The sequence below is a fragment of the Pecten maximus genome, chromosome 13, assembly GCF_902652985.1.
Source record: "Pecten maximus chromosome 13, xPecMax1.1, whole genome shotgun sequence".
NCBI lineage: Eukaryota > Metazoa > Mollusca > Bivalvia > Pectinida > Pectinidae > Pecten > Pecten maximus.
The window spans coordinates 6,067,409-6,093,208 of NC_047027.1; the positions used below are offsets into that span (position 1 = coordinate 6,067,409).

General features: G+C 37.7%; 1 protein-coding gene across 1 annotated transcript; it reads right to left on the bottom strand.

Annotated features, from left to right (window-relative positions):
• Positions 1-1,835: 1,835 nt before the first annotated feature.
• LOC117340873 (glutathione hydrolase 1 proenzyme-like) lies at positions 1,836-25,528 on the bottom strand. The gene is made up of 11 exons (XM_033902649.1): positions 25,211-25,528; positions 15,407-15,592; positions 14,100-14,323; positions 13,027-13,219; positions 11,579-11,742; positions 11,010-11,159; positions 9,695-9,834; positions 8,785-8,972; positions 4,361-4,601; positions 3,407-3,520; positions 1,836-2,114 (listed from the first exon to the last, which is right to left on the bottom strand). Exons 1-11 carry the CDS (start codon positions 25,351-25,353, stop codon positions 1,968-1,970), a joined length of 1,890 nt encoding a protein of 629 aa, XP_033758540.1. The 5' UTR covers positions 25,354-25,528; the 3' UTR covers positions 1,836-1,967.
• Positions 25,529-25,800: the final 272 nt, after the last annotated feature.

Below are 25,800 nucleotides of genomic sequence, written 5' to 3' on the forward strand. Positions count from 1 at the left end.
GACTGAAGTTCTACTCTCTTGGCCCTATAACTTGTGACACATGGACTGAAGTTCTACTCTCTTGGCCCTATAACTTGTGACACATGGACTGAAGTTCTACTCTCTTGGCCCTATATCTTGTGACACATGGACTGAAGTTCTACTCTCTTGGCCCTATATCTTGTGACACATGGACTGAAGTTCTACTCTCTTGGCCCTATAACTTGTGACACATGGACTGAAGTTCTACTCTCTTGGCCCTATATCTTGTGACACATGGACTGAAGTTCTACTCTCTTGGCCCTATATCTTGTGACACATGGACTGAAGTTCTACTCTCTTGGCCCTATAACTTGTGACACATGGACTGAAGTTCTACTCTCTTGGCCCTATATCTTGTGACACATGGACTGAAGTTCTACTCTCTTGGCCCTATATCTTGTGACACATGGACTGAAGTTCTACTCTCTTGGCCCTATAACTTGTGACACATGGACTGAAGTTCTACTCTCTTGGCCCTATATCTTGTGACACATGGACTGAAGTTCTACTCTCTTGGCCCTATATCTTGTGACACATGGACTGAAGTTCTACTCTCTTGGCCCTATATCTTGTGACACATTCTCTTGGCCCTATATCTATATGTTGTGACACATGGACTAAAGGTCTACTCTCTTGGCCCTATATCTTGTGACACATGGACTAAAGTTCTACTCTCTTGGCCCTATAACTTGTGACACATGGACTGAAGTTCTACTCTCTTGGCCCTATATCAATATGTTGTGCCACACGTGACTGGTCTGGACTAAAGTTCTACTCTCTTGGCCCTATAACTTGTGATACATGTGACTGGTCTGGACTAAAGTTCTACTCTCTTGGCCCTATAACTTGTGACACATGTGACTGGTCTGGACTAAATTAAGTTCTACCCTCTGGGCCTTTTATCTATCTTATATGTAGTGACATTTTAGACATTTTAATATTATAGGGAAATACTGATAGCACTTTTATATATTATTGCACAAATGAGTTCACAGAAGATGACTTGTAAGGTTGGGTCATCTCATTGATCATTGACTGAGTCATTTTCAAACAATAACTTTCACCAAAAGTACTCTTAATTATTTTAAAACACAAAAAATAAAATATGTGAACATTACAATTAGTAAAGAAAGACAATGTTCCCACTTCTGTTTTCATCAAACATCATATTACGGGTTAATTTGAGTTTTTCGTAATATTAAGTTTTTCGTCTCAATATCCATAAGAGAATATACCAAATAAGGATTTCTGTATTCATTAAGCCATTTATAAAGAATACATCTTATATTTTCATACTTTACATAATTGAATATGTATGATATCATTTCTTGATGTAAAAACACATGAACATTATGCCTGAATTGGTGAAGAAAGACAATTTACTCGACTTCAATTGATATATAGTGTTGCATTGTTTACCTTTTTTCTTTATTGTTTCTTAAAATCCATCACACGTGATTTCTGGGATAAAACCTGGTTAAGATCTTATTTTATCAACACTCAAACACATGTACAAGGTAAACATATACATGGGTATTCATGTAGATTTATGGAAATACACTTGACTTTTACCTCAGTGAGGCGGGGGGGGGGGGGGGGGGGGGGGGATTGATTCCCCAATCAGACATGAAAAGGTATGCAGTCATCTGCCCGACCACGTGGGTTTTCCCCCGGTACACCAGTTTCCTCCCACAGTAAGACCCCTTGCACGCTTCCATCTGGATCAACAAGCATCATCAGCCTAACTATTCCGAAACTGTTCTAAAATAGATAATGTGTATACATATAATTTGTTACCATTTCCCCTTTTTTAATTTTTTCTCAGAATTTGTCTGGAATGCTGTGCGGTTGGCTTCAGTCACAGTTGACAGAATATTTCATCAACATTTTCAACAACCTTTCAGACACATGTATACTATAATTTCCTCATCTTTATCATCGTTTTCTTAGAAACCGTCCGGATTGCTGCCTGGTCGTCTGTAGTCAGAGTTAGCGTAGTACCAGTCCCCATCACCTGTGATAGCATTGACTATAGCCTTGGAGCTAGTCAGTGTTAGGTTGTGTCCTAGCTCTCTCAGACCGTCAATATAATACTGAAATATTGAGAAATAATCATCAATATAATACTGAAATATTGAGAAATAATCATCAATATAATACTGAAATATTGAGAAATAATCATCAATATAATACTGAAATGTCGAGAAATGATCATCAATATAATACTGAAACATTGAGAAATTATCATCAATATAATACTGAAACATTGAGAAATTATTATCAATATAAAACTGAAGTATTCAGAAATAATTGTCAATATAATACTGTAACAAACATACAAAATGAAATGATCGTCAATATATTAATGTAACAAACATACAGAAATGATCGTCAATATAATACTGTAACAAACATACAAAATGAAATGATCGTCAATATAATACTGTAACAAACATACAAAATGAAATGATCGTCAATATAATACTGTAACAAACATACAAAATGAAATGATCGTCAATATAATAATGTAACAAACAAACAGAAATAATCGTCAATATAATACTATAAACGTACATACAGAAATGTTTCAGAACTGAAGCAATGTTGCGTATACAAAGAACTTGTGGAAGTGTTTTAAAAAATTTTGTCCCCTGTGACCTTAATTCAAGGTAAATACTTTTTTAACACTTTGTTGGTTTTAATGCCTTAAACATAAAAATCAGCCAAACATCTGGATTCTTGTATGTTTCGTAATTGAGAAGAAATCTGGTAAGTGTTTCAACAAATCGGACCCATGTGACCTTGAAATTGAGTCAAGGTTACTTCTGTTTGTAATTTTTGTTGGTTGTCTCCCATGTGCCATCGCACAAATATCTTGATTTTAGGTGTTTTGGTTATTGAGAAGGTGATTATAGGCTTAAATTGACGCTAGGTAGATGACAGTAGTCAACAGACGACGAAGACAGGTGATCGAGGAATGAAGTTTAGATGAACAAAGCCTTACCATGGCATAAGCTTACTTGCTCTTCGGAGATGTGAAGCAGAGTTAATAACTTTATATATCTTTCATACTTTACCAAAAGTCACATAATTTACCTCATCACCAATCTGGAAAAGTTTCAGCTTATCTTTTTATAATTTAAATTTAAAGGGAACAAAAAAACAATTACATCTCAAACAATTTTTTTGTATCTAACTTCTATATTTGGTTCACAATTTTCCGTTTTATACCAGTGAGCGATCATTTTAAGCATATTGCTATATTTTTATATCCTGGTGTTAAATATATTTCTATACTAGGGTGTAATTCTATGTATTTGTGACACACAGTGTATATGCTGGCGATGGTGTAGTATATTTAAGTACACGTGCGGTAATATTATACCTCGGGAAAGCGAGCCTCGTAGGAAATTTCTGGTGGCAGCAGTTGGTGGTGTATCCGGGGATAGTCCACAGCCTGTTTGACATCGTCACCAAACCACAAAACATTTGTCATCACCTGTAATAGGAAAGACATCATATTTTTTTTTGAAGTTTCAGGTATTTTGAGAGATTTCAGGATATTTAATTCTAACCATTGTTGTTCATCTTAACTTTCCAGTGACGCTGATGTTATGAACTTGTTCAATCCATATTGCATGACAATTTTTTTTTTTTCATAAAGTGTCTGGTATTTTGAAAGATTTCTTATGTTTTGGGTATTTAATTTTTTGTAAAAACATCATGAAATATGTTGTGTATATCCTGAGTTCTAATGAGACTAAGATTAACAGAAGTTTCAGTATTTATTTCTGTCTGTGATAAGTACAGATGTTGATAGAACATTACACAAGAGGCCCAATGGGCCTGTATCCCTCACCTGTTTCTACAGCTACTTTTCAGTTAATCTAGGTTTCTACAGATACTATGCTGATTACTACTTTATTCAAATATCAGAGTAGGCTAGGTATATTCACGTCAATAAATTTTCTAGACCTTTATTCCAGAATACCATTGGCCTTATATCAGGTCTAAGGTGGCCTTGGCTATCGACAAATTATTCTTTAAATTAAGCATCTTGGTTTTTCAGAAGAAGTTGTTTAAAGATTTTAGCTTATTTGACCCCTATGACCTTGAATGTAGGCCAAGGTTATTTATTTCAACAAATTTGGTAGCTCTCACTCCAGCATGCCACAGGACCAATATCAGGTCTCTGTGCCTCATGGTTATTGAGACTTTATTTAAAAGAAATGTTTACTCCAGACAGACGGTCGGACGACGGACGCCTCACCCCGGCATAAGCTCACTTGCCCTTCGGGCTGGAAATCATGAGCTAACAAACCAAACCGTCACCACTTACATAAGCAGTAGCTGTAGTAATTCGTGTTCCACCTGCCGCCCCTGCGACCATTTTGATTTTATTGTCCTTGGTTACAAGTATGGAGGGACACATAGATGACACAGGGCGTTTTCCCGGCCTGATAAAATTGCTCGGTGACGGGGCAACTCCGAAAAAGTTTGTTACGTTAGGTGTGGAAAAATCATCCATTTCATCATTAAATAAAATCCCCGTCCTTGATCCCATAACGCCAGATCCAAACCTAAAATGGAAAAATTACAACTGTTTAAGAAAAACTGCCTATAAAAGAAACATTTACACTTTTCTATTTGGTCTACACTGATAAAGTTACAAGCGAATTTAAATTTACTTCTCAACTTTTTTGACTTGGAGATGATAACAGATCGGCGAATGTTATCAAATCTATGATAAAATATGAAACCATAATCAGATTATAGTGGCATTAATTACTAGATTAAAGAGCGACTGGATGACATGTGTTTGTACAGATCTGACATACAATTTGTATTTAGTTTTTATAAGATAACATCAGGCCAATCAGGAACAATGTAGTCAGCCTCAGTCACTATTAACTAACATTGAAAAACGGGAACTTTATTTATTTATTTTCCAACAATTGCCAAAAGAGTTGTACCAATTTATATCAATCAATCTTATTGGCTTGGATGGAGGTGCACAGAGGATATTTCTGTGGGAGCTAGGACACCAGAGAAAACCCAATTGGTCTGGTAGGTGAACCCATATCATTTCTTGTCTAAAATGGGAATCTTTCCGTCTCGGAGAAAGGCAAGTGTGTAACCACTGTACCACTTGACAACCATCATTGATTTCTGGACTAAAGTAAGAATTTTCTTGAAACTATTTTAACTTTCATGAAAGTAAAAGTACAGGAAATCAGAGAGGTTTAAACTGGAGCATAAAGAGACAATCAGAGAGGTTTAAACTGGAGCATAAAGAGACAAAGAAAACAAAACTATAAAGGAGAACAAACAAATTCATGGAATGTATATCCCCTGTTTTCCTGACATATCACACCGTTGCAAGACTCCTCTTCTTATCTGCCATAACCAATGAATTTGGCTGAGCCATTCTCGTACATTGAAACCTGTTCCTAAATTTGATGATAATTTGATAATATTTCTAGTAGTAATAGCATGGAAACAGCAGGAAACTAGTTTTTTTCTTTAATCAAGGGGATATAACTCTACTAAATAACATCAAAACGTGGCAATCCAACTTGACAGAGGTCTTAAGGCTTTGAACCTTGTTACTTTCTTGATAGTTTGAAGAAAATCAGGTAACATTCGTTGCAGTTATTGCACGGAAACAAAACATCACAGACGGATGGCCAAATCAGTATTAATATCCTCCATTTCAGTAAAAATTTAATTGGATGGAAGTCAAAGCAAACCCGCATTTTCAGACAGGTGACCATGCCTTTTGGCATACAATCACAGGAGAAAACTGACGTCACTTTTGGGAACTGACTTCACTCAAATGACCTACCTTACATTTACCGTAGTAGTGACAGCCACGGCCAAGCCCTACCTTAGATTTACCGTAGTAGTGACAGCCACGGCCAAGCCCTACCTTAGATTTACTGTAGTAGTGACAGCCACGGCCAAGCCCTACCTTAGATTTACTGTAGTAGTGACAGCCACGACCAAGCCCTACCTTAGATTTACTGTAGTAGTGACGGCCACGGCCAAGACCTACCTTAGGTTTACTGTAGAAGTGACAGTCACGGCCAAGCCCTACCTTAGATTGACCATAGTAGTGACAGTCACGGCCAAGACTTACCTTAGGTTTACTGTAGTAGTGACAGCCACGGCCAAGCCCTACCTTAGATTTACTGTAGTAGTGACAGCCACGGCCAAGCCCTACCTTAGATTTACTGTAGTAGTGACAGCCACGACCAAGCCCTACCTTAGATTTACCGTAGTAGTGACAGCCACGGCCAAGCCCTACCTTAGATTTACTGTAGTAGTGACAGCCACGACCAAGTCCTACCTTAGATTTACGGTAGTAGTGACAGCCACGGCCAAGTCCTACCTTAGATTTACCGTAGTAGTGACAGCCACGGCCAAGCCCTACCTTAGATTTACTGTAGTAGTGACAGCCATGACCAAGCCCTACCTTAGATTTACTGTAGTAGTGACGGCCACGGCCAAGCCCTACCTTAGATTTACTGTAGTAGTGACGGCCACGGCCAAGCCCTACCTTAGATTTACCGTAGTAGTGACGGCCACGGCCAAGCCCTACCTTAGATTTACCGTAGTAGTGACGGCCACGGCCAAGCCCTACCTTAGATTTACCGTAGTAGTGACGGCCACGGCCAAGCCCTACCTTAGATTTACCGTAGTAGTGACGGCCACGGCCAAGCCCTTCCTTAGATTTACCGTAGTAGTGATGGCCACGGCCAAGCCCTACCTTAGATTTACCGTAGTAGTGACGGCCACGGCCAAGCCCTACCTTAGATTTACTGTAGTAGTGATGGCCACGGCCAAGTCCTACCTTAGATTTACTGTAGTAGTGACAGCCACGGCCAAGACCTACCTTAGATTTACTGTAGTAGTGATGGCCACGGCCAAGCCCTACCTTAGATTTACTGTAGTAGTGACAGCCACGGCCAAGCCCTACCTTAGATTAACTGTAGTAGTGACGGCCACGGCCAAGCCCTACCTTAGATTAACTGTAGTAGTGACAGCCACGGCCAAGCCCTACCTTAGATTTATCGTAGAAGTGACAGCCACGGCCAAGCCCTACCTTAGATTTACTGTAGTAGTGACAGCCACGGCCAAGCCCTACCTTAGATTTACTGTAGTAGTGACAGCCACGGCCAAGACCTACCTTAGATTTACTGTAGTAGTGACAGCCACGGCCAAGCCCTACCTTAGATTTACTGTAGTAGTGACAGCCACGGCCAAGCCCTACCTTAGATTTACTGTAGTAGTGACAGCCACGGCCAAGCCCTACCTTAGATTTACCGTAGTAGTGACAGTCACGGCCAAGCCCTACCTTAGATTTACTGTAGTAATGACAGCCACGGCCAAGCCCTACCTTAGATTTACTGTAGTAGTGACAGCCACGGCCAGGCCCTACCTTAGATTTACCGTAGTAGTGACAGCCACGGCCAAGCCCTACCTTAGATTTACCGGAGTAGTGACAGCCACGGCCAAGCCCTACCTTAGATTTACCGTAGTAGTGACAGCCACGGCCAAGACCTACCTTAGATTTACTGTAGTAGTGACGGCCACGGCCAAGCCCTACCTTAGATTTACTGTAGTAGTGACAGCCACGGCCAAGCCCTACCTTAGATTTACCGTAGTAGTGACAGCCACGGCCAAGCCCTACTGTAGTAGTGACAGTCACGGCCAAGTCCTACCTTAGATTTACTGTAGTAGTGAAGGCCACGGCCAAGCCCTACCTTAGATTTACTGTAGTAGTGACAGCCACGGCCAAGCCCTACTGTAGTAGTGACAGCCACGGCCAAGCCCTACCTTAGATTTACTGTAGTAGTGACGGCCACGGCCAAGCCCTACCTTAGATTTACTGTAGTAGTGACAGCCACGACCAAACCCTACCTTAGATTTACTGTAGTCATGACAGCCACGGCCAAGCCCGACCTTAGATTAACTGTAGTAGTGACAGCCACGACCAAGCCCTACCTTAGATTTACCGTAGTAGTGACAGCCACGACCAAGCCCTACCTTAGATTTACCGTAGTAGTGACAGCCACGACCAAGCCCTACCTTAGATTAACTGTAGTAGTGACAGCCACGGCCAAGCCCTACCTTAGATTTACTGTAGTAGTGACAGCCACGGCCAAGCCCTACCTTAGATTTACTGTAGTAGTGACGGCCACGGCCAAGCCCTACCTTAGATTTACTGTAGTAGTGACGGCCACGGCCAAGCCCTACCTTAGGTTTACCGTAGTAGTGACGGCCACGGCCAAGCCCTACCTTAGATTTACTGTAGTAGTGACAGCCACGGCCAAGTCCTACCTTAGATTTACTGTAGTAGTGACAGTCACGACCGAGCCCTACCTTAGATTTACTGTAGTAGTGACAGCCACGACCAAGCCCTACCTTAGATTTACTGTAGTAGTGACAGTCACGACCGAGCCCTACCTTAGATTTACTGTAGTAGTGACAGCCACGGCCAAGCCCTACCTTAGGTTTACTGTAGTAGTGATGGCCACGGCCAAGACCTACCTTAGATTTACCGTAGTAGTGACGGCCACGGCCAAGCCCTACCTTAGGTTTACTGTAGTAGTGACGGCCACGGCCAAGACCTACCTTAGATTTACTGTAGTAGTGACAGCCACGGCCAAGCCCTACCTTAGGTTTACTGTAGTAGTGACAGCCACGGCCAAGACCTACCTTAGATTTACCGTAGTAGTGACAGTCACGGCCGATACCTACCTTAGATTTACTGTAGTAGTGACAGCCACGGCCAAGCTGTCATTTCCTACGACAGATGCGTGTGCTGTACTGGTCTTGTACTTGTCGTAATACGTAGGTCCGTAATATGGCCAGTCATGTGTGGCATTATCCCAGATCAGCTTACGGATGGCATCGGCATAGTTCATGGAGGTGAGATTGGCCACCAGCTAAACAGGAGAATGATTTTCGAGTGAATCAGGGACACAAGAATACAATGTATTATGATTAGTCACACACTGTATTTCATATCAAACATATCAAGGGGTATTTGCATAAAAAATTTCTTTGAGCCTCGGTTTCATCAGCATCCTTAACTTGAGGAAATGTTTCACTTACAATTTACCATAGGAAAGTATCAATTAGATTAAATAAGAAATCTTTGTAATTAAAAGGTTTTATATGTACAATTGTATATCATTCCTTTAAGATGCTAGGAATTGTATGTAGCCAAGGAACATTGATGAAACTGGAGTCTGAAGATGATCAATGCTTAATTATTTTTCAAATAAAATCATTATGAAATAAGAAGGGGGGGGGGGGGGGGGGGGGGGGGGGGGGGGGGCACTAAAAATTAGCAAAACGGCTTTTAGTATCATACTGACATAATGGATAACTGTAAAATTTAAATAGTTTCAATGGGGGAGAGTGCACATTTCAAATGTTTAAGGCAAGAATACATTTATATAGGCTGATCTTTTAACAAACTAATACTTTGAAACTACATACTAATTTAAAAGTATCTGTTTCTTCTAGAACAATTATGTTTTAGAACATTTTATTCTGGCTTGGGCTTCGACAGAAGATGAAGTTTATGTCATGCCACAATGTGATGTCATGTGACTAATGTTATCCAATCAGGAAGAAGAATACAGGACAACGACATACATACCCCATCAACATGTCTAATAAACTTCGGGTCTCCCATGTCAGTGCGTTTGGCATAGCCAAATTTGAAGGCCTCCGTAATACGATGGTAAGCTAGAAGTTTATCTTCTTTTTTCCATTTTTTTCCGGAGGCAATTTCATAACCTAGAAAAAACACGTTTCTGATCATACACATCAGTGATAGACAGAAGAGAAGTAAAATATATCATTTTCTATAACAAGATATCCTCGTACCTGTGGGCCTTAATAGTCACCAGAGTTGCGATAAATTTCAGTAAATTTGACCCATTTCGGCCCAATCCATCAGCCCCAGGGGGTCAATCAGAGCCAATATCTGCATACCACCATAATCCAATGATGATATTTCTAATCAAGTTTGAATTGTCTATTTCAACATCAGTAAATTTTATCCTCCCCAGGGGATACAAGAAACCCTGTCCTTGAAATTCACAATGTTAGTAAAGAACCTTAAGATCTTTCCATGTGTGAAGAGCATTTCACTCTACCCTATTTGGGAACTGAAAAGAAAATTTTTGAAATTTCAGATAATTTGGCCAAGTTTGGCCCAGCCTATCAGTCCCTAGGGTCCAAACTGTCCTCCCATACTGATACTAGAATCTCGTACTAGAATCCCGTTTGTTTATGTGACAAACCTATTCATCAGTTTTTAAATGTCATATTTCACATTTGTATACAATGTCATGTATATTGACAGACCTGCAGTTATTAATGCAGGCCTCGACTCGTCGAGGCTCGTCTGAAAACAATGAATCACCAGGTCACCTTTCATTTATAAACAAACAACTCTCATACTGGTACATCCAGTCCAACTGTTTGGACCACAAACGAAAACGGTCTTGTAGTTCTAAACCAAGTTTAAAATATTTGCAATGAAAATTCAGTAAATATGTATAAGTTTCCCCTCCTCCCTGGCCAGGGTCATGTAATTCATAATTTTGGTACAGAAACCCCTCCATCCAAGTATTTTATTTTGGTCTTGAAAAGGTTTAAACTTTTGAAATTTATGGTAATTTGACTCCTTTTTGCTCAAAACACAGGTGATGAGAATAGGTCACTTGAAATTTCGTCTCATGTCACCTAAAAAGTGCTGAAGATATTAAGATACTTTTTCTAATAAAAGCTGACACAGAATATCGTCAATTTTATGTAGATAATACACTATTTATATTACAGCATTAATTTTATTCTTTTTTTCTTCTTGAAAATGAGAATTGGTCAACCAGAGGGCGCAACTGGGCCCAGCTGGGAGTAGATCTTGATCAACCTATCCACTACCCCTACACAACATCATCACTTACCATCTAATATGTTCATGATGAAGATGAGGATCGGTCCACCAGAGGGCGCCAGTGGGGAGTACAGGATGCTGCCGTCCCTCATTCGTGACTGTAAACTTGTATTCATTAGGGCCTGGTAGCCACTTAAGTCCTCTGCTGTGATCAGGGAACCTGAAAACATCCAGTCAAAACATCACATGTGACAGCAACGATTCCTCTACCTGTCTTATTACACATCGGAATGATCTCTAAATATGATGTATACTTTTGTCATCTAATGCCCAAATGGGTCTGTATTGCTCACCTGGTTCTACAGCAACATTGAAGTAGATCTAGGTAATTTCCACAGATACTATACTGATTACCACTTTATTCAAATATCAGATTAGCCTAGGTTTGAGCTAAAAGTGAAACTGCAGCAGCACTGTCTATTGGATTTAGAATTATGTATTATGGAGACCAATACATGTATCTTTGTCCTTGATGACTAACAGAATGACCTTGGACAGGTTGTATCAGACACACACTATACCTTTGTCCTTGAGGACTAACAGAATGACCTTGGACAGGTTTTATATGACAGATCTTACCTTTGTCCTTGAGGTCTAGTAGAATATCTTTTGACAGGTTACCAGTGTAGAAACTGTCTGCTCCCTCTGTTGCTATGGTTTTCAGTGTCTTTCCTAATGCTGGAAGTTTGATAATCTCCCCAGCTTTGTAAAAGTCTCCAGTAGCAGGGTTGGTGTATGTTTTTCTGTAAAAAAAATTACAAGGAATTATATGTTTTGCCTGTCCAACTTTTCAGTTTTAAGCAAAATGATCTAAAATTTCAGGATTTAAAAAAAAGTCCTGAAAAACCCAAACACCTCCACTTGGCACCCTTTAACCCAAATATGGCTAAATTCATTATGTATATGTAAATAGACTAGTTCATACAGAAGAAATTAAAGATTTTGACTAATTTGGTGCATATTTCCCCGTATTTGCCAACTACTTATAGGCCCCTTGTGGACCAGCCCCACTGTTTATACAAAACAGTTCTCCTTCACCCATGAATGCTTCAGACCTTTCATTCCTAGAAGAGTAAGGATTTTAAAATAATTGCTATATTTCCCCTATTGGGGCCTTACCCCTCAGGTCCCTGGAGGGCCAGACGAATCACATTTACATGATGGGTTCCCTTTCACCAAAGGATGCTTCACACCTAATATGGATTGAATCTTTTTGTTCATACAGAAGAAGGATTTTAACCAATTTTGAGCATGTTCCACCCCTCAGGCCCTCTGTTTATGTGAAACTGTTTCTTCTTCACCAAAGGATGCTTCACCAAATTTAGTTTAAGTCTGCTTAGAGGATCATGACAAGTTGTGTAAAGTTGACAGACGATGGATGGCAGATGCAGGACGCTGCACCACAGCATAGGTTTTTTTGGACCAGGTAAGCTAAAAATCCTAGTTCATGCAATCTGCATGGTGTACATGTCTCGAGATCTCTATTTTACAATACAACTACATTATAGCTTTGACTGAAATATCATTTATTTGACACTTTTTGAGAAACTGATCTAGATACAAAAAATCTATGTCCAGATTGCCAGTATCCACAGAGTCGTCCATAAATTCTAGCCTTCTGTAAATGAAGGCTGTATTAAGAGGTCCATCATGTGATCTAATTCCTTTAACTTTATAATATACTAAGTTTAGTCAAGTTCTAAGTTTAGAAATGAAAGACATTTTCATTTTTATTTTTATGTAACAGATATTGACTGACTCATATTCTCAATTTGAAAACTCGCATTATATTTTGCTTACATCACATCAATATTTGTATCCTTTGAGAGTTTGTTTCAGATATTACTTACATCACATCTGGATCCTTTGAGAGCTTGTTTCAGACAATTACTTACAGTGTAACTGGTTTCTTTAAGAGTTTGTTTCAGAAAATACTTACAGTGAATCTGGATCCTTTGAAAGTTTGTTTCAGACAATACTAACAGTGCATCTGGATCCTTTGAGAGTTTGTTTCAGACAATACTTACAGTGCATCTGGATCCTTTGAGAGTTTGTTTCTCTCTAAGATAAAATAGTCTTCCAGGTGTCTTGGTACTGGAAATCCATCCTCACAAAGCTTGATGGAGGGTGCAAATATTGCAGACCAGGGAAGACGACCAAACTTGTCATGCGCTTTCTTGTAACCCTTGATCTCAGACGGAACTGCAATGGACTTTCCTCCTATAACAAACATAAACTACATGTTTGTATGTTGTTTTGTTATTTAAAAAACACCCTGAAACAAGAGGCCCAGAGGGCCTGCATTGCTCACCTGCAGTTTTCAGAACTCATGGCAAAATTACAATGTTTATAAAGCATTGGATCTCCTACGCCGTATAATGCTCTAGATCAAATTACTTCAAATCCATTCAGTCTTTCAGGACTGGTAAGAATTTAAATGATTTACCACAAATTTCCGTATTAGGCCCTAGCTGCTCCTCTGGCCCAAGGGGAGCCATACCTTTGGTTTAAACAACATTGGATCTCCTTTGCCAAATAATGCTCCAGACCAAATTTCATCAAAGACCATTTAGTCATTTAAGAGTATAGTTAGTGATTTAAAGGATTAACCTCAATTTTCTCCTATTGGCCCCAGTGAAGTCACATCCTCTGTTTATACAACATTCAACCTCCGCTGCCCAATTGAAACTCAATTCAGGCCACGCCCCTCCTGCCCTAAGGGGGTCAAAACCACCTTTTATACAAAATTGATTCCCTTTCATCCAAGGATGCTTCAGACCAAATATGGACCAAATCATTTCATTTCTACAGAAGAAGAAGGATTTTAAATGATTTGTAATAATTTACCCCCTTGGGCCTTCCCCTCAGGCCCCTGGGGGCCCAAAGCTGAAATTGATACAAAATTTAATCCCCTTCCCCAAAGGATACTTTGAACCAAATTTGATTCAAATCCCCTCAAGTTATTTGGGATAGTGGCCACGGATGATGGGGCCACTGACTGATGCTTTTATAGTGTAATTACACCAAAATGGCAACCCTGGACAAAGTTGTGACTGCTGTGTGATACATACATGTTACACTACAGATTAGCTAAACCTACCTACTTCCGAATCCTCAGGGTTGTCAACATACATGTTCTCTGAGGCAGCCAGCGGTGCGACTTCCCGGGCATCGATAGTGGTTGATTCTCGACTCGTTCTGTTGTATACGACCATGAAGAATCCGCCTCCAATTCCACTGCTCTGGGGTTGTATGACAGTGTAACAGATCTGTACAGCGAGAGTGGCATCTACAGAACTTCCACCTTGATCCTTAAGAATTTTCCTGTAAATATCCCAAAAATGTACTTAAATGAAAACGAAGTGCAATTAGAAATTTCCTCGTTTACTGGAAATAAAAAGATAGAATGTAACAATGGTGTAATTGTAAGGCTGGGAACCACTGTTGTCTGTGAAAACTTCAACTATGTATGTTTAGTATCCTCATTAAACTTCAGGTTGATTTGACTTCTCCCCAACAGAACATTCCGAGACAAGTTGGACAGAAGGATAAGACAACTAGGCCCAACACTCCAATCAATGTCACTAGATCAGGATCAGCTGATCATGAGGTTGGCACTGGACGAGGAATGTAACCATATGAATGAGGAAGTTCAATACCCTCATTAAACCACTGCAGTTCATGGAGAGAGGGTGTCACCACACACAAAATATAGATAGGCCCAGCTACATGTAGACCGCTATTCATGGAGAGAGGGTGTCACCACACACAAAATATAGATAGGCCCAGCTACATGTAGACCGCTATTCATGGAGAGAGGGTGTCACCACACACAAAATATAGATAGGCCCAGCTACATGTAGACCGCTATTCATGGAGAGAGGGTGTCACCACACACAAAATATAGATAGGCCCAGCTACATGTAGACCGCTATTCATGGAGAGAGGGTGTCACCACACACAAAATATAGATAGGCCCAGCTACATGTAGAGGGGGTACCTTTAGATCAATCTGAAATTTGACAAATGTACTTAACGTACAATAATGAAATTTCCAAAGACAACAGGGGTGTTCCATCTTTCAATTACACCATTATTACATTATATGACATTTTTTAATTTCCCGTAAATCATCAGTATCTATTTGCATTTTTTTTTTTTCAGTATACATATATTTTTCTGTTGAAACTTGTACAGAACTTCAACATTCAAAAAATGTACAATGTGTACTCTATATCCAAAATAAATTACAGTGGAAAACAAAAATACAACATAAAACCTTGATCCTCATTACTGTCACAGTAAATATCCCAAATATACTACAGACCATAACAAACCCTCTGTGGTATATTAAATCAATTAATCTTCCTTACAGAAGAAAAGTCTGGGCCACTGAAAAATCCTTACCTGCCAATTTCAGAACAAATAGAATGATCGGTTGCTAGGGCAGCATGTTTGTATTTCCCGAGGACGGAGGGCGACGGTCTTGGTGTTGGAGATCCAGGTGATGTTCCATTTGTCAGGAAAAACAGACTGACAGCCAGAACAACAATCACAAGGAGAGCGAGGATCACAAACAGACAAAACTGTGTTCTGTAAAGAAAGCCATATCTCATTATATATGTTTGTATTTCAGAGTCATGCATGACTAAGAGTAAAGTACTAAATGTCCCCTACCAGCCCCACACTAAAAATAGTATTAGTGACCTTGATTAAGAGTAAAGTAATAAATGTCCCCTACTAGCCCCACACTAAAAATGGTATTAGTGACCTTGACTAAGGGTAAAGTAATAATTGTCCCCTACCAGCCCACACTAAAAATAGTATAAGTGACCTTGATTAAGAGTAAAGTAATAAATGTCCCCTACTAGCCCCACACTAAAAATGGTATTAGTGACCTTGACTAAGAGTAAAGTAATAAATGTCCCCTACCAGCCCCACACTAAAAATAGTATTAGTGACCTTGATTAAGAGTAAAGTAATAAATGTCCCCTACCAGCCCCACACTAAAAATAGTATTAGTGACCTTGACTAAGAGTAAAGTAATAAATGTCCCCTACTAGCCCCACACTAAAAATGGTATTAGTGACCTTGACTAAGAGTAAAGTAATAAATGTCCCCTACCAGCCCCACACTAAAAATAGTATTAGTAACCTTGACTAAGGGTCAAGTAATAAATGTCCCCTACCAGCCCCACACTAAAAATAGTATTAGTGACCTTGACTAAGAGTAAAGTAATAAATGTCCTCTACCAGCCCATACTATATTAGTGACCTTGACTAAGAGTAAACTAATAAATGTCCCCTACCATCCCATACTAAAAATAGTATTAGTGACCTTGACTAAGAGTAAAGTAATAAATGTCCCCTACCAGCCCCACACCAAAAATACTATTAGTGACCTTGACTAAGAGTAAAGTAATAAATGTCATCTACCAGCCCACACTAAAAATACTATTAGTGACCTTGACTAAGAGTGAAGTAATAAATGTCATCTACCAGCCCACACTAAAAATACTATTAGTGACCTTGACTAAGAGTAAAGTAATAAATGTCATCTACCAGCCAACACTAAAAATAGTATTAGTGACCTTGACTAAGAGTAAAGTAATAAATGTCCCCTACCAGCCCCACACTAAAAGTAGTATTAGTGACCTTGACTAAGAGTAAAGTAATAAATATCCCCTACCAGCCCCACACTAAAAATAGTATTAGTGACCTTGACTAAGAGTAAAGTCATAAAAGTCCCCTACCAGCCCCACACTAAAAATAGTATTAGTGACCTTGACTAAGAGTAAAGTCATAAAAGTCCCCTACCAGCCCCACACTAAAAATAGTATTAGTGACCTTGACTAAGAGTAAAGTAATACATATTAGTGACTAGTATTAGTGACCTTGACTAAGAGTAAAGTAATAAATTTCCCCTACCAGCCCCACACTAAAAATAGTATTAGTGACCTTGACTAAGAGTAAAGTAATAAATGTCCCCTACCAGCCCATACTAAAAATAGTATTAGTGACCTTGACTAAGGGTAAAGTAATAAATGTCCCCTACCAACCCCACACTAAAAATAGTATTAGTGACCTTGACTAAGAGTAAAGTAATAAATGTCCCCTTACCAGCCCCACCCTAAAACTAGTATTAGTGACCTTGACTAAGGGTAAAGTAATAAATGTCATCTACCAGCCCCACACTAAAAATAGTATTAGTGACCTTGACTAAGGGTAAAGTAATCAATGTCCCCTACCAGCCCCACACTAAAAATAGTATTAGTGACCTTGACTAAGAGTAAAGTAATAAATGTCCCCTACCAGCCCCACACTAAAAATAGTATTAGTGACCTTGACTAAGGGTAAAGTAATAAATGTCCCCTACCAGCCCCACACTAAGAATGGTATTAGTGACCTTGACTAAGGGTCAAGTAATAAATGTCCCCTACCAGCCCCACACTAAAAATAGTATTAGTGACCTTGACTAAGAGTAAAGTAATAAATGTCCCCTACCAGCCCCACACTAAAAATAGTATGAGTGACCTTGACTAAGGGTCAAGTAATAAATGTCCCCTACCAGCCCCACACTAAAAATAGTATTAGTGACCTTGACTAAGGGTAAAGTAATAATTGTCCCCTACCAGCCCCACACTAAAAATAGTATTAGTGACCTTGACTAAGAGTAAAGTAATAATTGTCCCCTACCAGCCCCACACTAAAAATAGTATTAGTGACCTTGACTAAGAGTAAAGTAATAATTGTCCCCTACCAGCCCACACTAAAAATAGTATTAGTGACCTTGACTAAGGGTAAAGTAATAATTGTCCCCTACCAGCCCACACTAAAAATAGTATTAGTGACCTTGACTAAGGGTAAAGTAATAATTGTCCCCTACCAGCCCACACTAAAAATAGAATTAGTGACCATGACTAAGAGTAAAGTAATAAATGTCATCTACCAGCCCCACACTAAAAATAGTATTAGTGACCTTGACTAAGAGTAAAGTAATAAATGTCCCCTACCAGCCCCACACTAAGAATAGTATTAGTGACCTTGACTAAGGGTAAAGTAATAAATGTCCCCTACCGGCCCCACACTAAAAATAGTATTAGTGACCTTGACTAAGAGTAAAGTAATACATATTAGTGACTAGTATTAGTGACCTTGACTAAGAGTAAACTAATAAATGTCCCCTACCATCCCATACTAAAAATAGTATTAGTGACCTTGACTAAGAGTAAAGTAATAAATTTCCCCTACCAGCCCCATACTAAAAATAGTATTAGTGACCTTGACTAAGAGTAAAGTAATAAATGTCCCCTACCAGCCCATACTAAAAATAGTATTAGTGACCTTGACTAAGGGTAAAGTAATAAATGTCCCCTACCAACCCCACACTAAAAATAGTATTAGTGACCTTGACTAAGAGTAAAGTAATAAATGTCCCCTACCAGCCCCACACTAAAAATAGTATTAGTGACCATGACTAAGGGTAAAGTAATAATTGTCCCCTACCAGCCCACACTAAAAATAGTATTAGTGACCATGACTAAGAGTAAAGTAATAAATGTCCCCCTACCAGCCCACACTAAAAATAGTATTAGTGACCTTGACTAAGGGTAAAGTAATAAATGTCCCCTACCAGCCCCACACTAAAAATGGTATTAGTGACCTTGACTAAGGGTCAAGTAATAAATGTCCCCTACCAGCCCCACACTAAAAATAGTATTAGTGACCTTGACTAAGAGTAAAGTAATAAATGTCCCCTACCAGCCCCACACTAAAAATAGTATTAGTGACCTTGACTAAGGGTCAAGTAATAAATGTCCCCTACCAGCCCCACACTAAAAATAGTATTAGTGACCATGACTAAGAGTAAAGTAATAAATGTCCCCTACCAGCCCACACTAAAAATAGTATTAGTGACCTTGACTAAGAGTAAAGTAATAAATGTCCCCTACCAGCCCCACACTAAAAATAGTATTAGTGACCTTGACTAAGAGTAAAGTAATAAATGCCCCCTACCAGCCCCACACTAAAAATAGTATTAGTGACCTTGACTAAGAGTAAAGTAATAAATGTCCCCTACCAGCCGATACTAAAAATAGTATTAGTGACCTTGACTAAGAGTAAAGTAATAAATGTCCCCTACCAGCCCCACACTAAGAATAGTATTAGTGACCTTGACTAAGGGTAAAGTAATAAATGTCCCCTACCGGCCCCACACTAAAAATAGTATTAGTGACCTTGACTAAGAGTAAAGTAATACATATTAGTGACTAGTATTAGTGACCTTGACTAAGAGTAAACTAATAAATGTCCCCTACCATCCCATACTAAAAATAGTATTAGTGACCTTGACTAAGAGTAAAGTAATAAATGTCCCCTACCAGCCCCACACTAAAAATAGTATTAGTGACCTTGACTAAGAGTAAAGTAATAAATGTCCTCTACCAGCCCCACTCTAAAAATAGTATTAGTGACCTTGACTAAGAGTAAAGTAATAGATGTCCCCTACCAGCCCCACACTAAAAATAGTACTAGTGACCTTGACCTTGACCCAACAAGGGCCCAAAGGACCCGAATTGCTCACCTACTATCCAGAGATCCTTTTCATATAAAATCATAATTAAGAATTATGTGTATCAGAGACCATAGATAGGATTTCAGAGACACGCAGTTACATGTATTCAAAAAGTTTTTTTTTTTTTTTTATATTTTGGCCAAGTAACTATTTCAAACTTAAATTATGATCAAGATCATAGACGTACCGTATTTGACCTAATAAGGGCGCAGGGCGCGGGTAATTGACAGTGGGGCACCCTTATTCAGATTAATTATTCCGAAGTTTTATGAAACAGACTATACCTTATAGCAGAATACCCAAGGTTGTGGAAACGGTAAAATATTCAGTCATAAACATATTCCAGATGAAGATATCTGTTCATTATCATATATTAAGCTTTAACATCACTTGAATACTCCTGTAAACTTGTAAACCATGCCAGCTGATCTTTAGACCAGAGAACGTGTGTTCTACCATTTGTGTTCTATTCATAGAAACAGGTGATTTCCCAGATCATATCAGACATCTTTTTCTTTTACCTAATAATTGATTTACAATGTCTTTTACTAGCTTTCTGTTCTGAACAAAAGTTATTTATCAACGTTACAAGAATGAAGTCTTTACTTTATCTTCAAATAAAGATGGTAAGTTATTATTTGTATGTGTGTTTAGTTTTGGGTGCTCTTTGCACTGACATGTCATCTGTAGCCTGTAGGAATACACAAAATGTGGCGAAAACATGTGTTCCAGTTACTTAATATGCTGAAGAAAATTGAACACAAAAAGTAGCAAAATATTTCACATGAATTATTACTTTTCAACACCATTTTGACACCATTTTGACACTCGGTCAAAGATTTCTTTCCTTGAAAAAAGGTAGGGGCGCCCTTATTAGGGCAGGCGCCCTTATTAGGTCAAATACGGTATTTAAGCCTATTTGACTGCTCTCACCTTGAAAGGTCAATTTGGTCATTCATTTAAACAAGGGGAACCTACATATGAAATTTGAGACAGATCCCTTCAGTACTTTCTCAGAAATAGCGCGGTAACAAGAATTGTAAACGGACGGACCATGGACGAAAGGCGATTTGAATAGCCCACCATCTGATGATGGTGGGCTAAAAACTTTAAGTACTGTATATCATTATGTATCACTGGATCGTAAAAAATACCACAGATGTTGTCATAAAACAGTGGTCCATTAGATCAAACATTATCCCCTGTCTGTATGTCAGAGTTTGACAAACAATAATCACTTTGTTTCCAAGGTTGTGTAACCAATAGAATCCTTAACCCTTTCACCCCTACTGACCATATTGGACTTTAAATGATGAATGAATGGCTGAGTCCACTAACATTTATAAGGGTTGAAAGGGAAGGCCAGGGATCGATAAGAAGCCCTTGGATCCTTCCTTAGAGGATCATTTTTAAAGAGTTTAAGACACAAAAAGGTTAAAGTTGTCTATAGGTTGGTTTTCTGAAAAGCCAGTCAAATTACCCTCACACTCCTGGGGTTGTGTATATACACGCTGAGATACAGGGCACAGAATTGGTCCATCTGGACAACTGACCTATATGCAAAATTTCATTCTGATAACGAGGTCGGTCAGCCTCCTACGTCACAGGTTCACTGCTGCGGAGATGATAGTATAACTAACGTTATAAACACCCAAATGTGTGTCACATTAAATCACTATCTACACACTATCTACTAAAGGTTTTGTGATGTGGGAGTACTTTACACTAATATATTGGGTTACAACAGTGAATTGGTTACATGTACTCCAGTGATGATCCCGTTATTCATTAAACAACTGTATTAAATTCAACTTTATTCCATAAGTTTTACAACTTATTAGATAAAATAGTCTATAACATTAATGGACAAAGGCATCCACTCTTACATGATTTATAATTCAATAAGCTAATTTGTCTGATTTGTTACAGGGAAACAGAAATAATCATTAAAAATGAATATATTCTAATTAAAATCTTATAAAATATCTTTCCTTTAGTTTATATAATTATTTGCCAGTGATAAATATTTTCCTAAATTGTCAAGTTCTTTTATATTTTCTACTTTGAGTAACTGAATATGTTTAAACATACTATAGTACACGACATGTATTTAAAATGATATGTTTTAATCAAATCAATACGAATGTCTACGTAACATTTTCACCACATCAAATACATTTCCTTCATAACCTTCATAAAACATTCCTTAAGGAAATTGTCAAAAAATGACGTTGTTTGAATACATTACTGTAAAATTGATCAGAACAGTAACTGATTTCTTAAATTTTTTTTTAACCAAGACTGACAGTTGAAAGTTACTGATTTAAATAAAGAATCCAAGGATCTTTAGTTTCCAACATGTCATCATAACATGCTTTGAATTAAAAAAAATCTGGACGCTTTAATTTCAACCAATATTTAAAAATTCTTGATTTAATATGTGTACAAAAAACCCATGTATCGTCTTAGATAAAAAAAATCAGCTTTGTGATTACGTACTATCTAATTAAATTACATCCGGATGAGACAACTGTATTTCAAACTACTGCATTTTTATCAAATCTTTATCTTGCAAAATTAAGAAATGGATATTTCTATGTTAATATTACGCCAGGAAAGGGTAAAACATGTTCTTAAAAGTGTACAAAATCTTATCAAATTATGCCAAAAATAAAATGGTTAACAAATGCAAGGCAAGGAAAATTAATCACCGTAAAAAGACTGCACAAGTGAGATCATTTTGTCACCTCACTGAATAGTAGACCAGAGATGCATATATCACATACGGTATGTGATATTTAATGGATATTTTCTATTATATACAAATATTCATTCTTTCCGTCACCAATGATATTTTCTGTTACATACAAATATTCACTCTTTAAAGTCACCAATAGATATTCTCTGTTACATACAAATATTCATTCTTTCCGTCACCAATGATATTTTCTGTTACATACAAATATTCATTCTTTAAAGTCACCAATAGATATTCTCTGTTACATACAAATATTCATTCTTTCCGTCACCAATGATATTTTCTGTTACATACAAATATTCATTCTTTACAGTCACCAATGATATTTTCTGTTACATACAAACATGACTGTTTACAGTCACCAATGATATTTTCTGTTACATACGTATACAAACATGGCTGTTTACAGTCACCAATGATATTTTCTGTTACATACAAATATTCATTCTTTACAGTCACCAATGATATTTTCTGTTACATACAAACATGACTGTTTACAGTCACCAATGATATTTTCTGTTACATACGTATACAAACATGGCTGTTTACAGTCACCAATGATATTTTCTGTTACATACAAATATTCATTCTTTACAGTCACCAATGATATTTTCTATTACATACAAACATGGCTGTTTACAGTCACCAATGATATTTTCTGTTAAATACAAACATGACTGTTTACCTCTTCGTGTTGTTGCTAGCAACCTGTATCTGATCAAGATGTCTATAACATAGCTTAGTCCCTTCGTTCATCCTGCAAGGATCTTCAATCGTTCACAAGTCAATTTCAACAGTAGTTATATTTCCTGGTGTCACTTGCTGCCAATGTCACTAGACTGTTAGAGATTATTTGTTTCCATGGTTACAGAGCAAGTTTGTAACATTGTATTGACGGTCAAGATATTTTCTTTGCTAAAGAACTGAACTACTTTGTAATTGTAAAAGATACAATATCCAAAGAGGTTCACAAACAACACCACCTTATAATTACTGACCCACAAAACTATGACTTTCTATAGTGTCCATACCAACGTCACACAAATGTACTATACTGATATCATAGTACAAGTCCTGGTGGCTGTCAGGACATTAAATCGAAACAAAGCCAATATTATGGAAATTTAAACCTTCACTGACACCTGTTACCATAGCATGGCAATGGTATAGTGCTATTTTATGTTGGTTTTCAATGCAACAGTCCATTTCCCCTTAGTTAAAAAGTGAGATTTCCTAAAATGAGCAAAAGTTGAGGAATATCTGATCCATTTTTTTTCAAAATATCACATGTTCCAAATCTATTCAGACACAGTCTGCTGGAAAACCATAAACTCTCTTAGGCATGATATATTCAACTCGCACAATAAAAATTGTGCAAAATGCTTTTTTTTTAATACAGTGTATTCAACATCTAATATCTTAAACATATTTCAATATTTTATCAATATTTATTCAAATTACATGAATTAATTTCATAATTAATATCTAATTCATATTTAAACATTTGTTTCAGTATTTGATATAATATTAGGGAAAAATAAGTACATGTATACAAATTTAAAGCTTTTAAAGACTGGATATTAATTATTTTATTCAAATGATGTAAGTACTCTGGTAATATACTCTCAATAGAAGAGACTTTATGATGAGTAATTCTTTGGTTAAGCTATCAAACTAGTTATAACTGATCTTTTATATCTATTTGATTATTGATGACAGGTAGACGAGTAATTCTTTGGTTAAGCTATCAAACTAGTTATAACTGATCTTTTATATCTATTTGATTATTGAAGGCAGCAGAAAATGATTCTCATGAATATATATACATTGTATTTGAATATTCCTGTACTTCACACAAGAATTACGCCTTAAACAATGATACATAATCATGTTTCCATTAGCATGCCTGATAAAAGGGTATAGGTATATTTTAGGTGGGGAAATGTTTTTATTTCTTAGTTCTTACTAAGGCTATAAGACACCTTTTAGATACAACACATACCTTCACCTACACCAATAAACAGGGGAACCTCAGGGCTTTTTCTGGGGGTTTTAGAGACTGTTAACGGGCCCCATTCCCAATTGAAATTATTTCATATTTAAGCTAAATTCCCAAATTTTGCAGTTTACTCCAGAAAAAATCTTATCCAATTCACCAATTTTCTTCCCAAAATGAGACAAAAAGGTCCTTTCCCAAACCAGTTAGAAAAAGCCCTGAACCTAGAAAATCAACGACTTTGTCATTCTTCAATACTCAACTCCACAAATACAGTTAACATCTGCTAACATTAATTTCACTTTGTATTAATATTGTATAGATCTTTTTTTTTTTTTTTTTTTTTTTGCACATAAATAATGAAGCATACTGATGCAGAAATTGTATCAAATAAGTTTTTCATAGACGTAACATTTAAAAAGTTCTTATGAGTCTGTTTGAAATCAGAGCACACAAACACAAAATGCTTGACAGTAAAATGTTGATCGCAGATCTAGACAAAAGGGAGGATCTTTCTGTAACAGAAACCTCCAGACATGTGACCTAACAGGTTCCTCTAGCCAGTTAAGCTACATAATTGTACATGCTTGGTAACCTTATTAAACTCCATATTCAATTTCATGATGATAATAATTATTTATTTACTCAAAAAAGTAAAACCACAGCCGTCTGCTTCTGGTTAATACTAATAGAAAAAATATCAGCCCTACTCCTACTCAGGGATGTCCCTGTCCTACTATAGTTGTACTAAAGTATTATACTAATATTTTTTTCTATAAATACCAACCAGATATTAGGGTCACCCACCAGATACAGACGCCTGTGTTAAAACGGACAAACCACGGAAGAAACACCTGTAGAGTAATGTGTAATATCCCCTCACCTTGATTTTTTGTCTTTCTTTGTCACTCTTTTTCTGATATCTTGCTCGTCGTAATAGCTAACAAACTCCGAGTCGCTGTCAAGTAACAATGGTTCTCGTTGTTCCGGCTCGGCCGACATCCCAGCTGATCGAGTTTTCAACATATTGTCTTCTCTGTAGGCATCAACAGGTAAATGACGTTTACAGAATTCTGAATAGCATCGCGTGTCCTTCCCTTAATGCTACGTATCACTGTAAGTATGCGTAGTCATTGTTTAGGTCTAGTTTTTCACCCGTATCGTTTTTAGCAGTGACAGGACAGTAAGCATTTTGTTGCCATATTAGAGGTCCTTCACCTTTCATAGTCGTCTGGGTCAATGGCAAGCTTGTATATTAAATACCGCACGGGCTATAACCTACGACAACAACAGAAAACAACAAGGTCATAATGTCCATAAAGTTAAGACAACAAACCATCGTGGCCAGCAAATATCTACTGACGAATTACTACTTTGGTGTCAATATAACAAACCATAAATTGGGTGACATTATGACGAATAACTAATTGGGTGACAATATGACGAATCACTAATTGGGTGGCAATATGACTA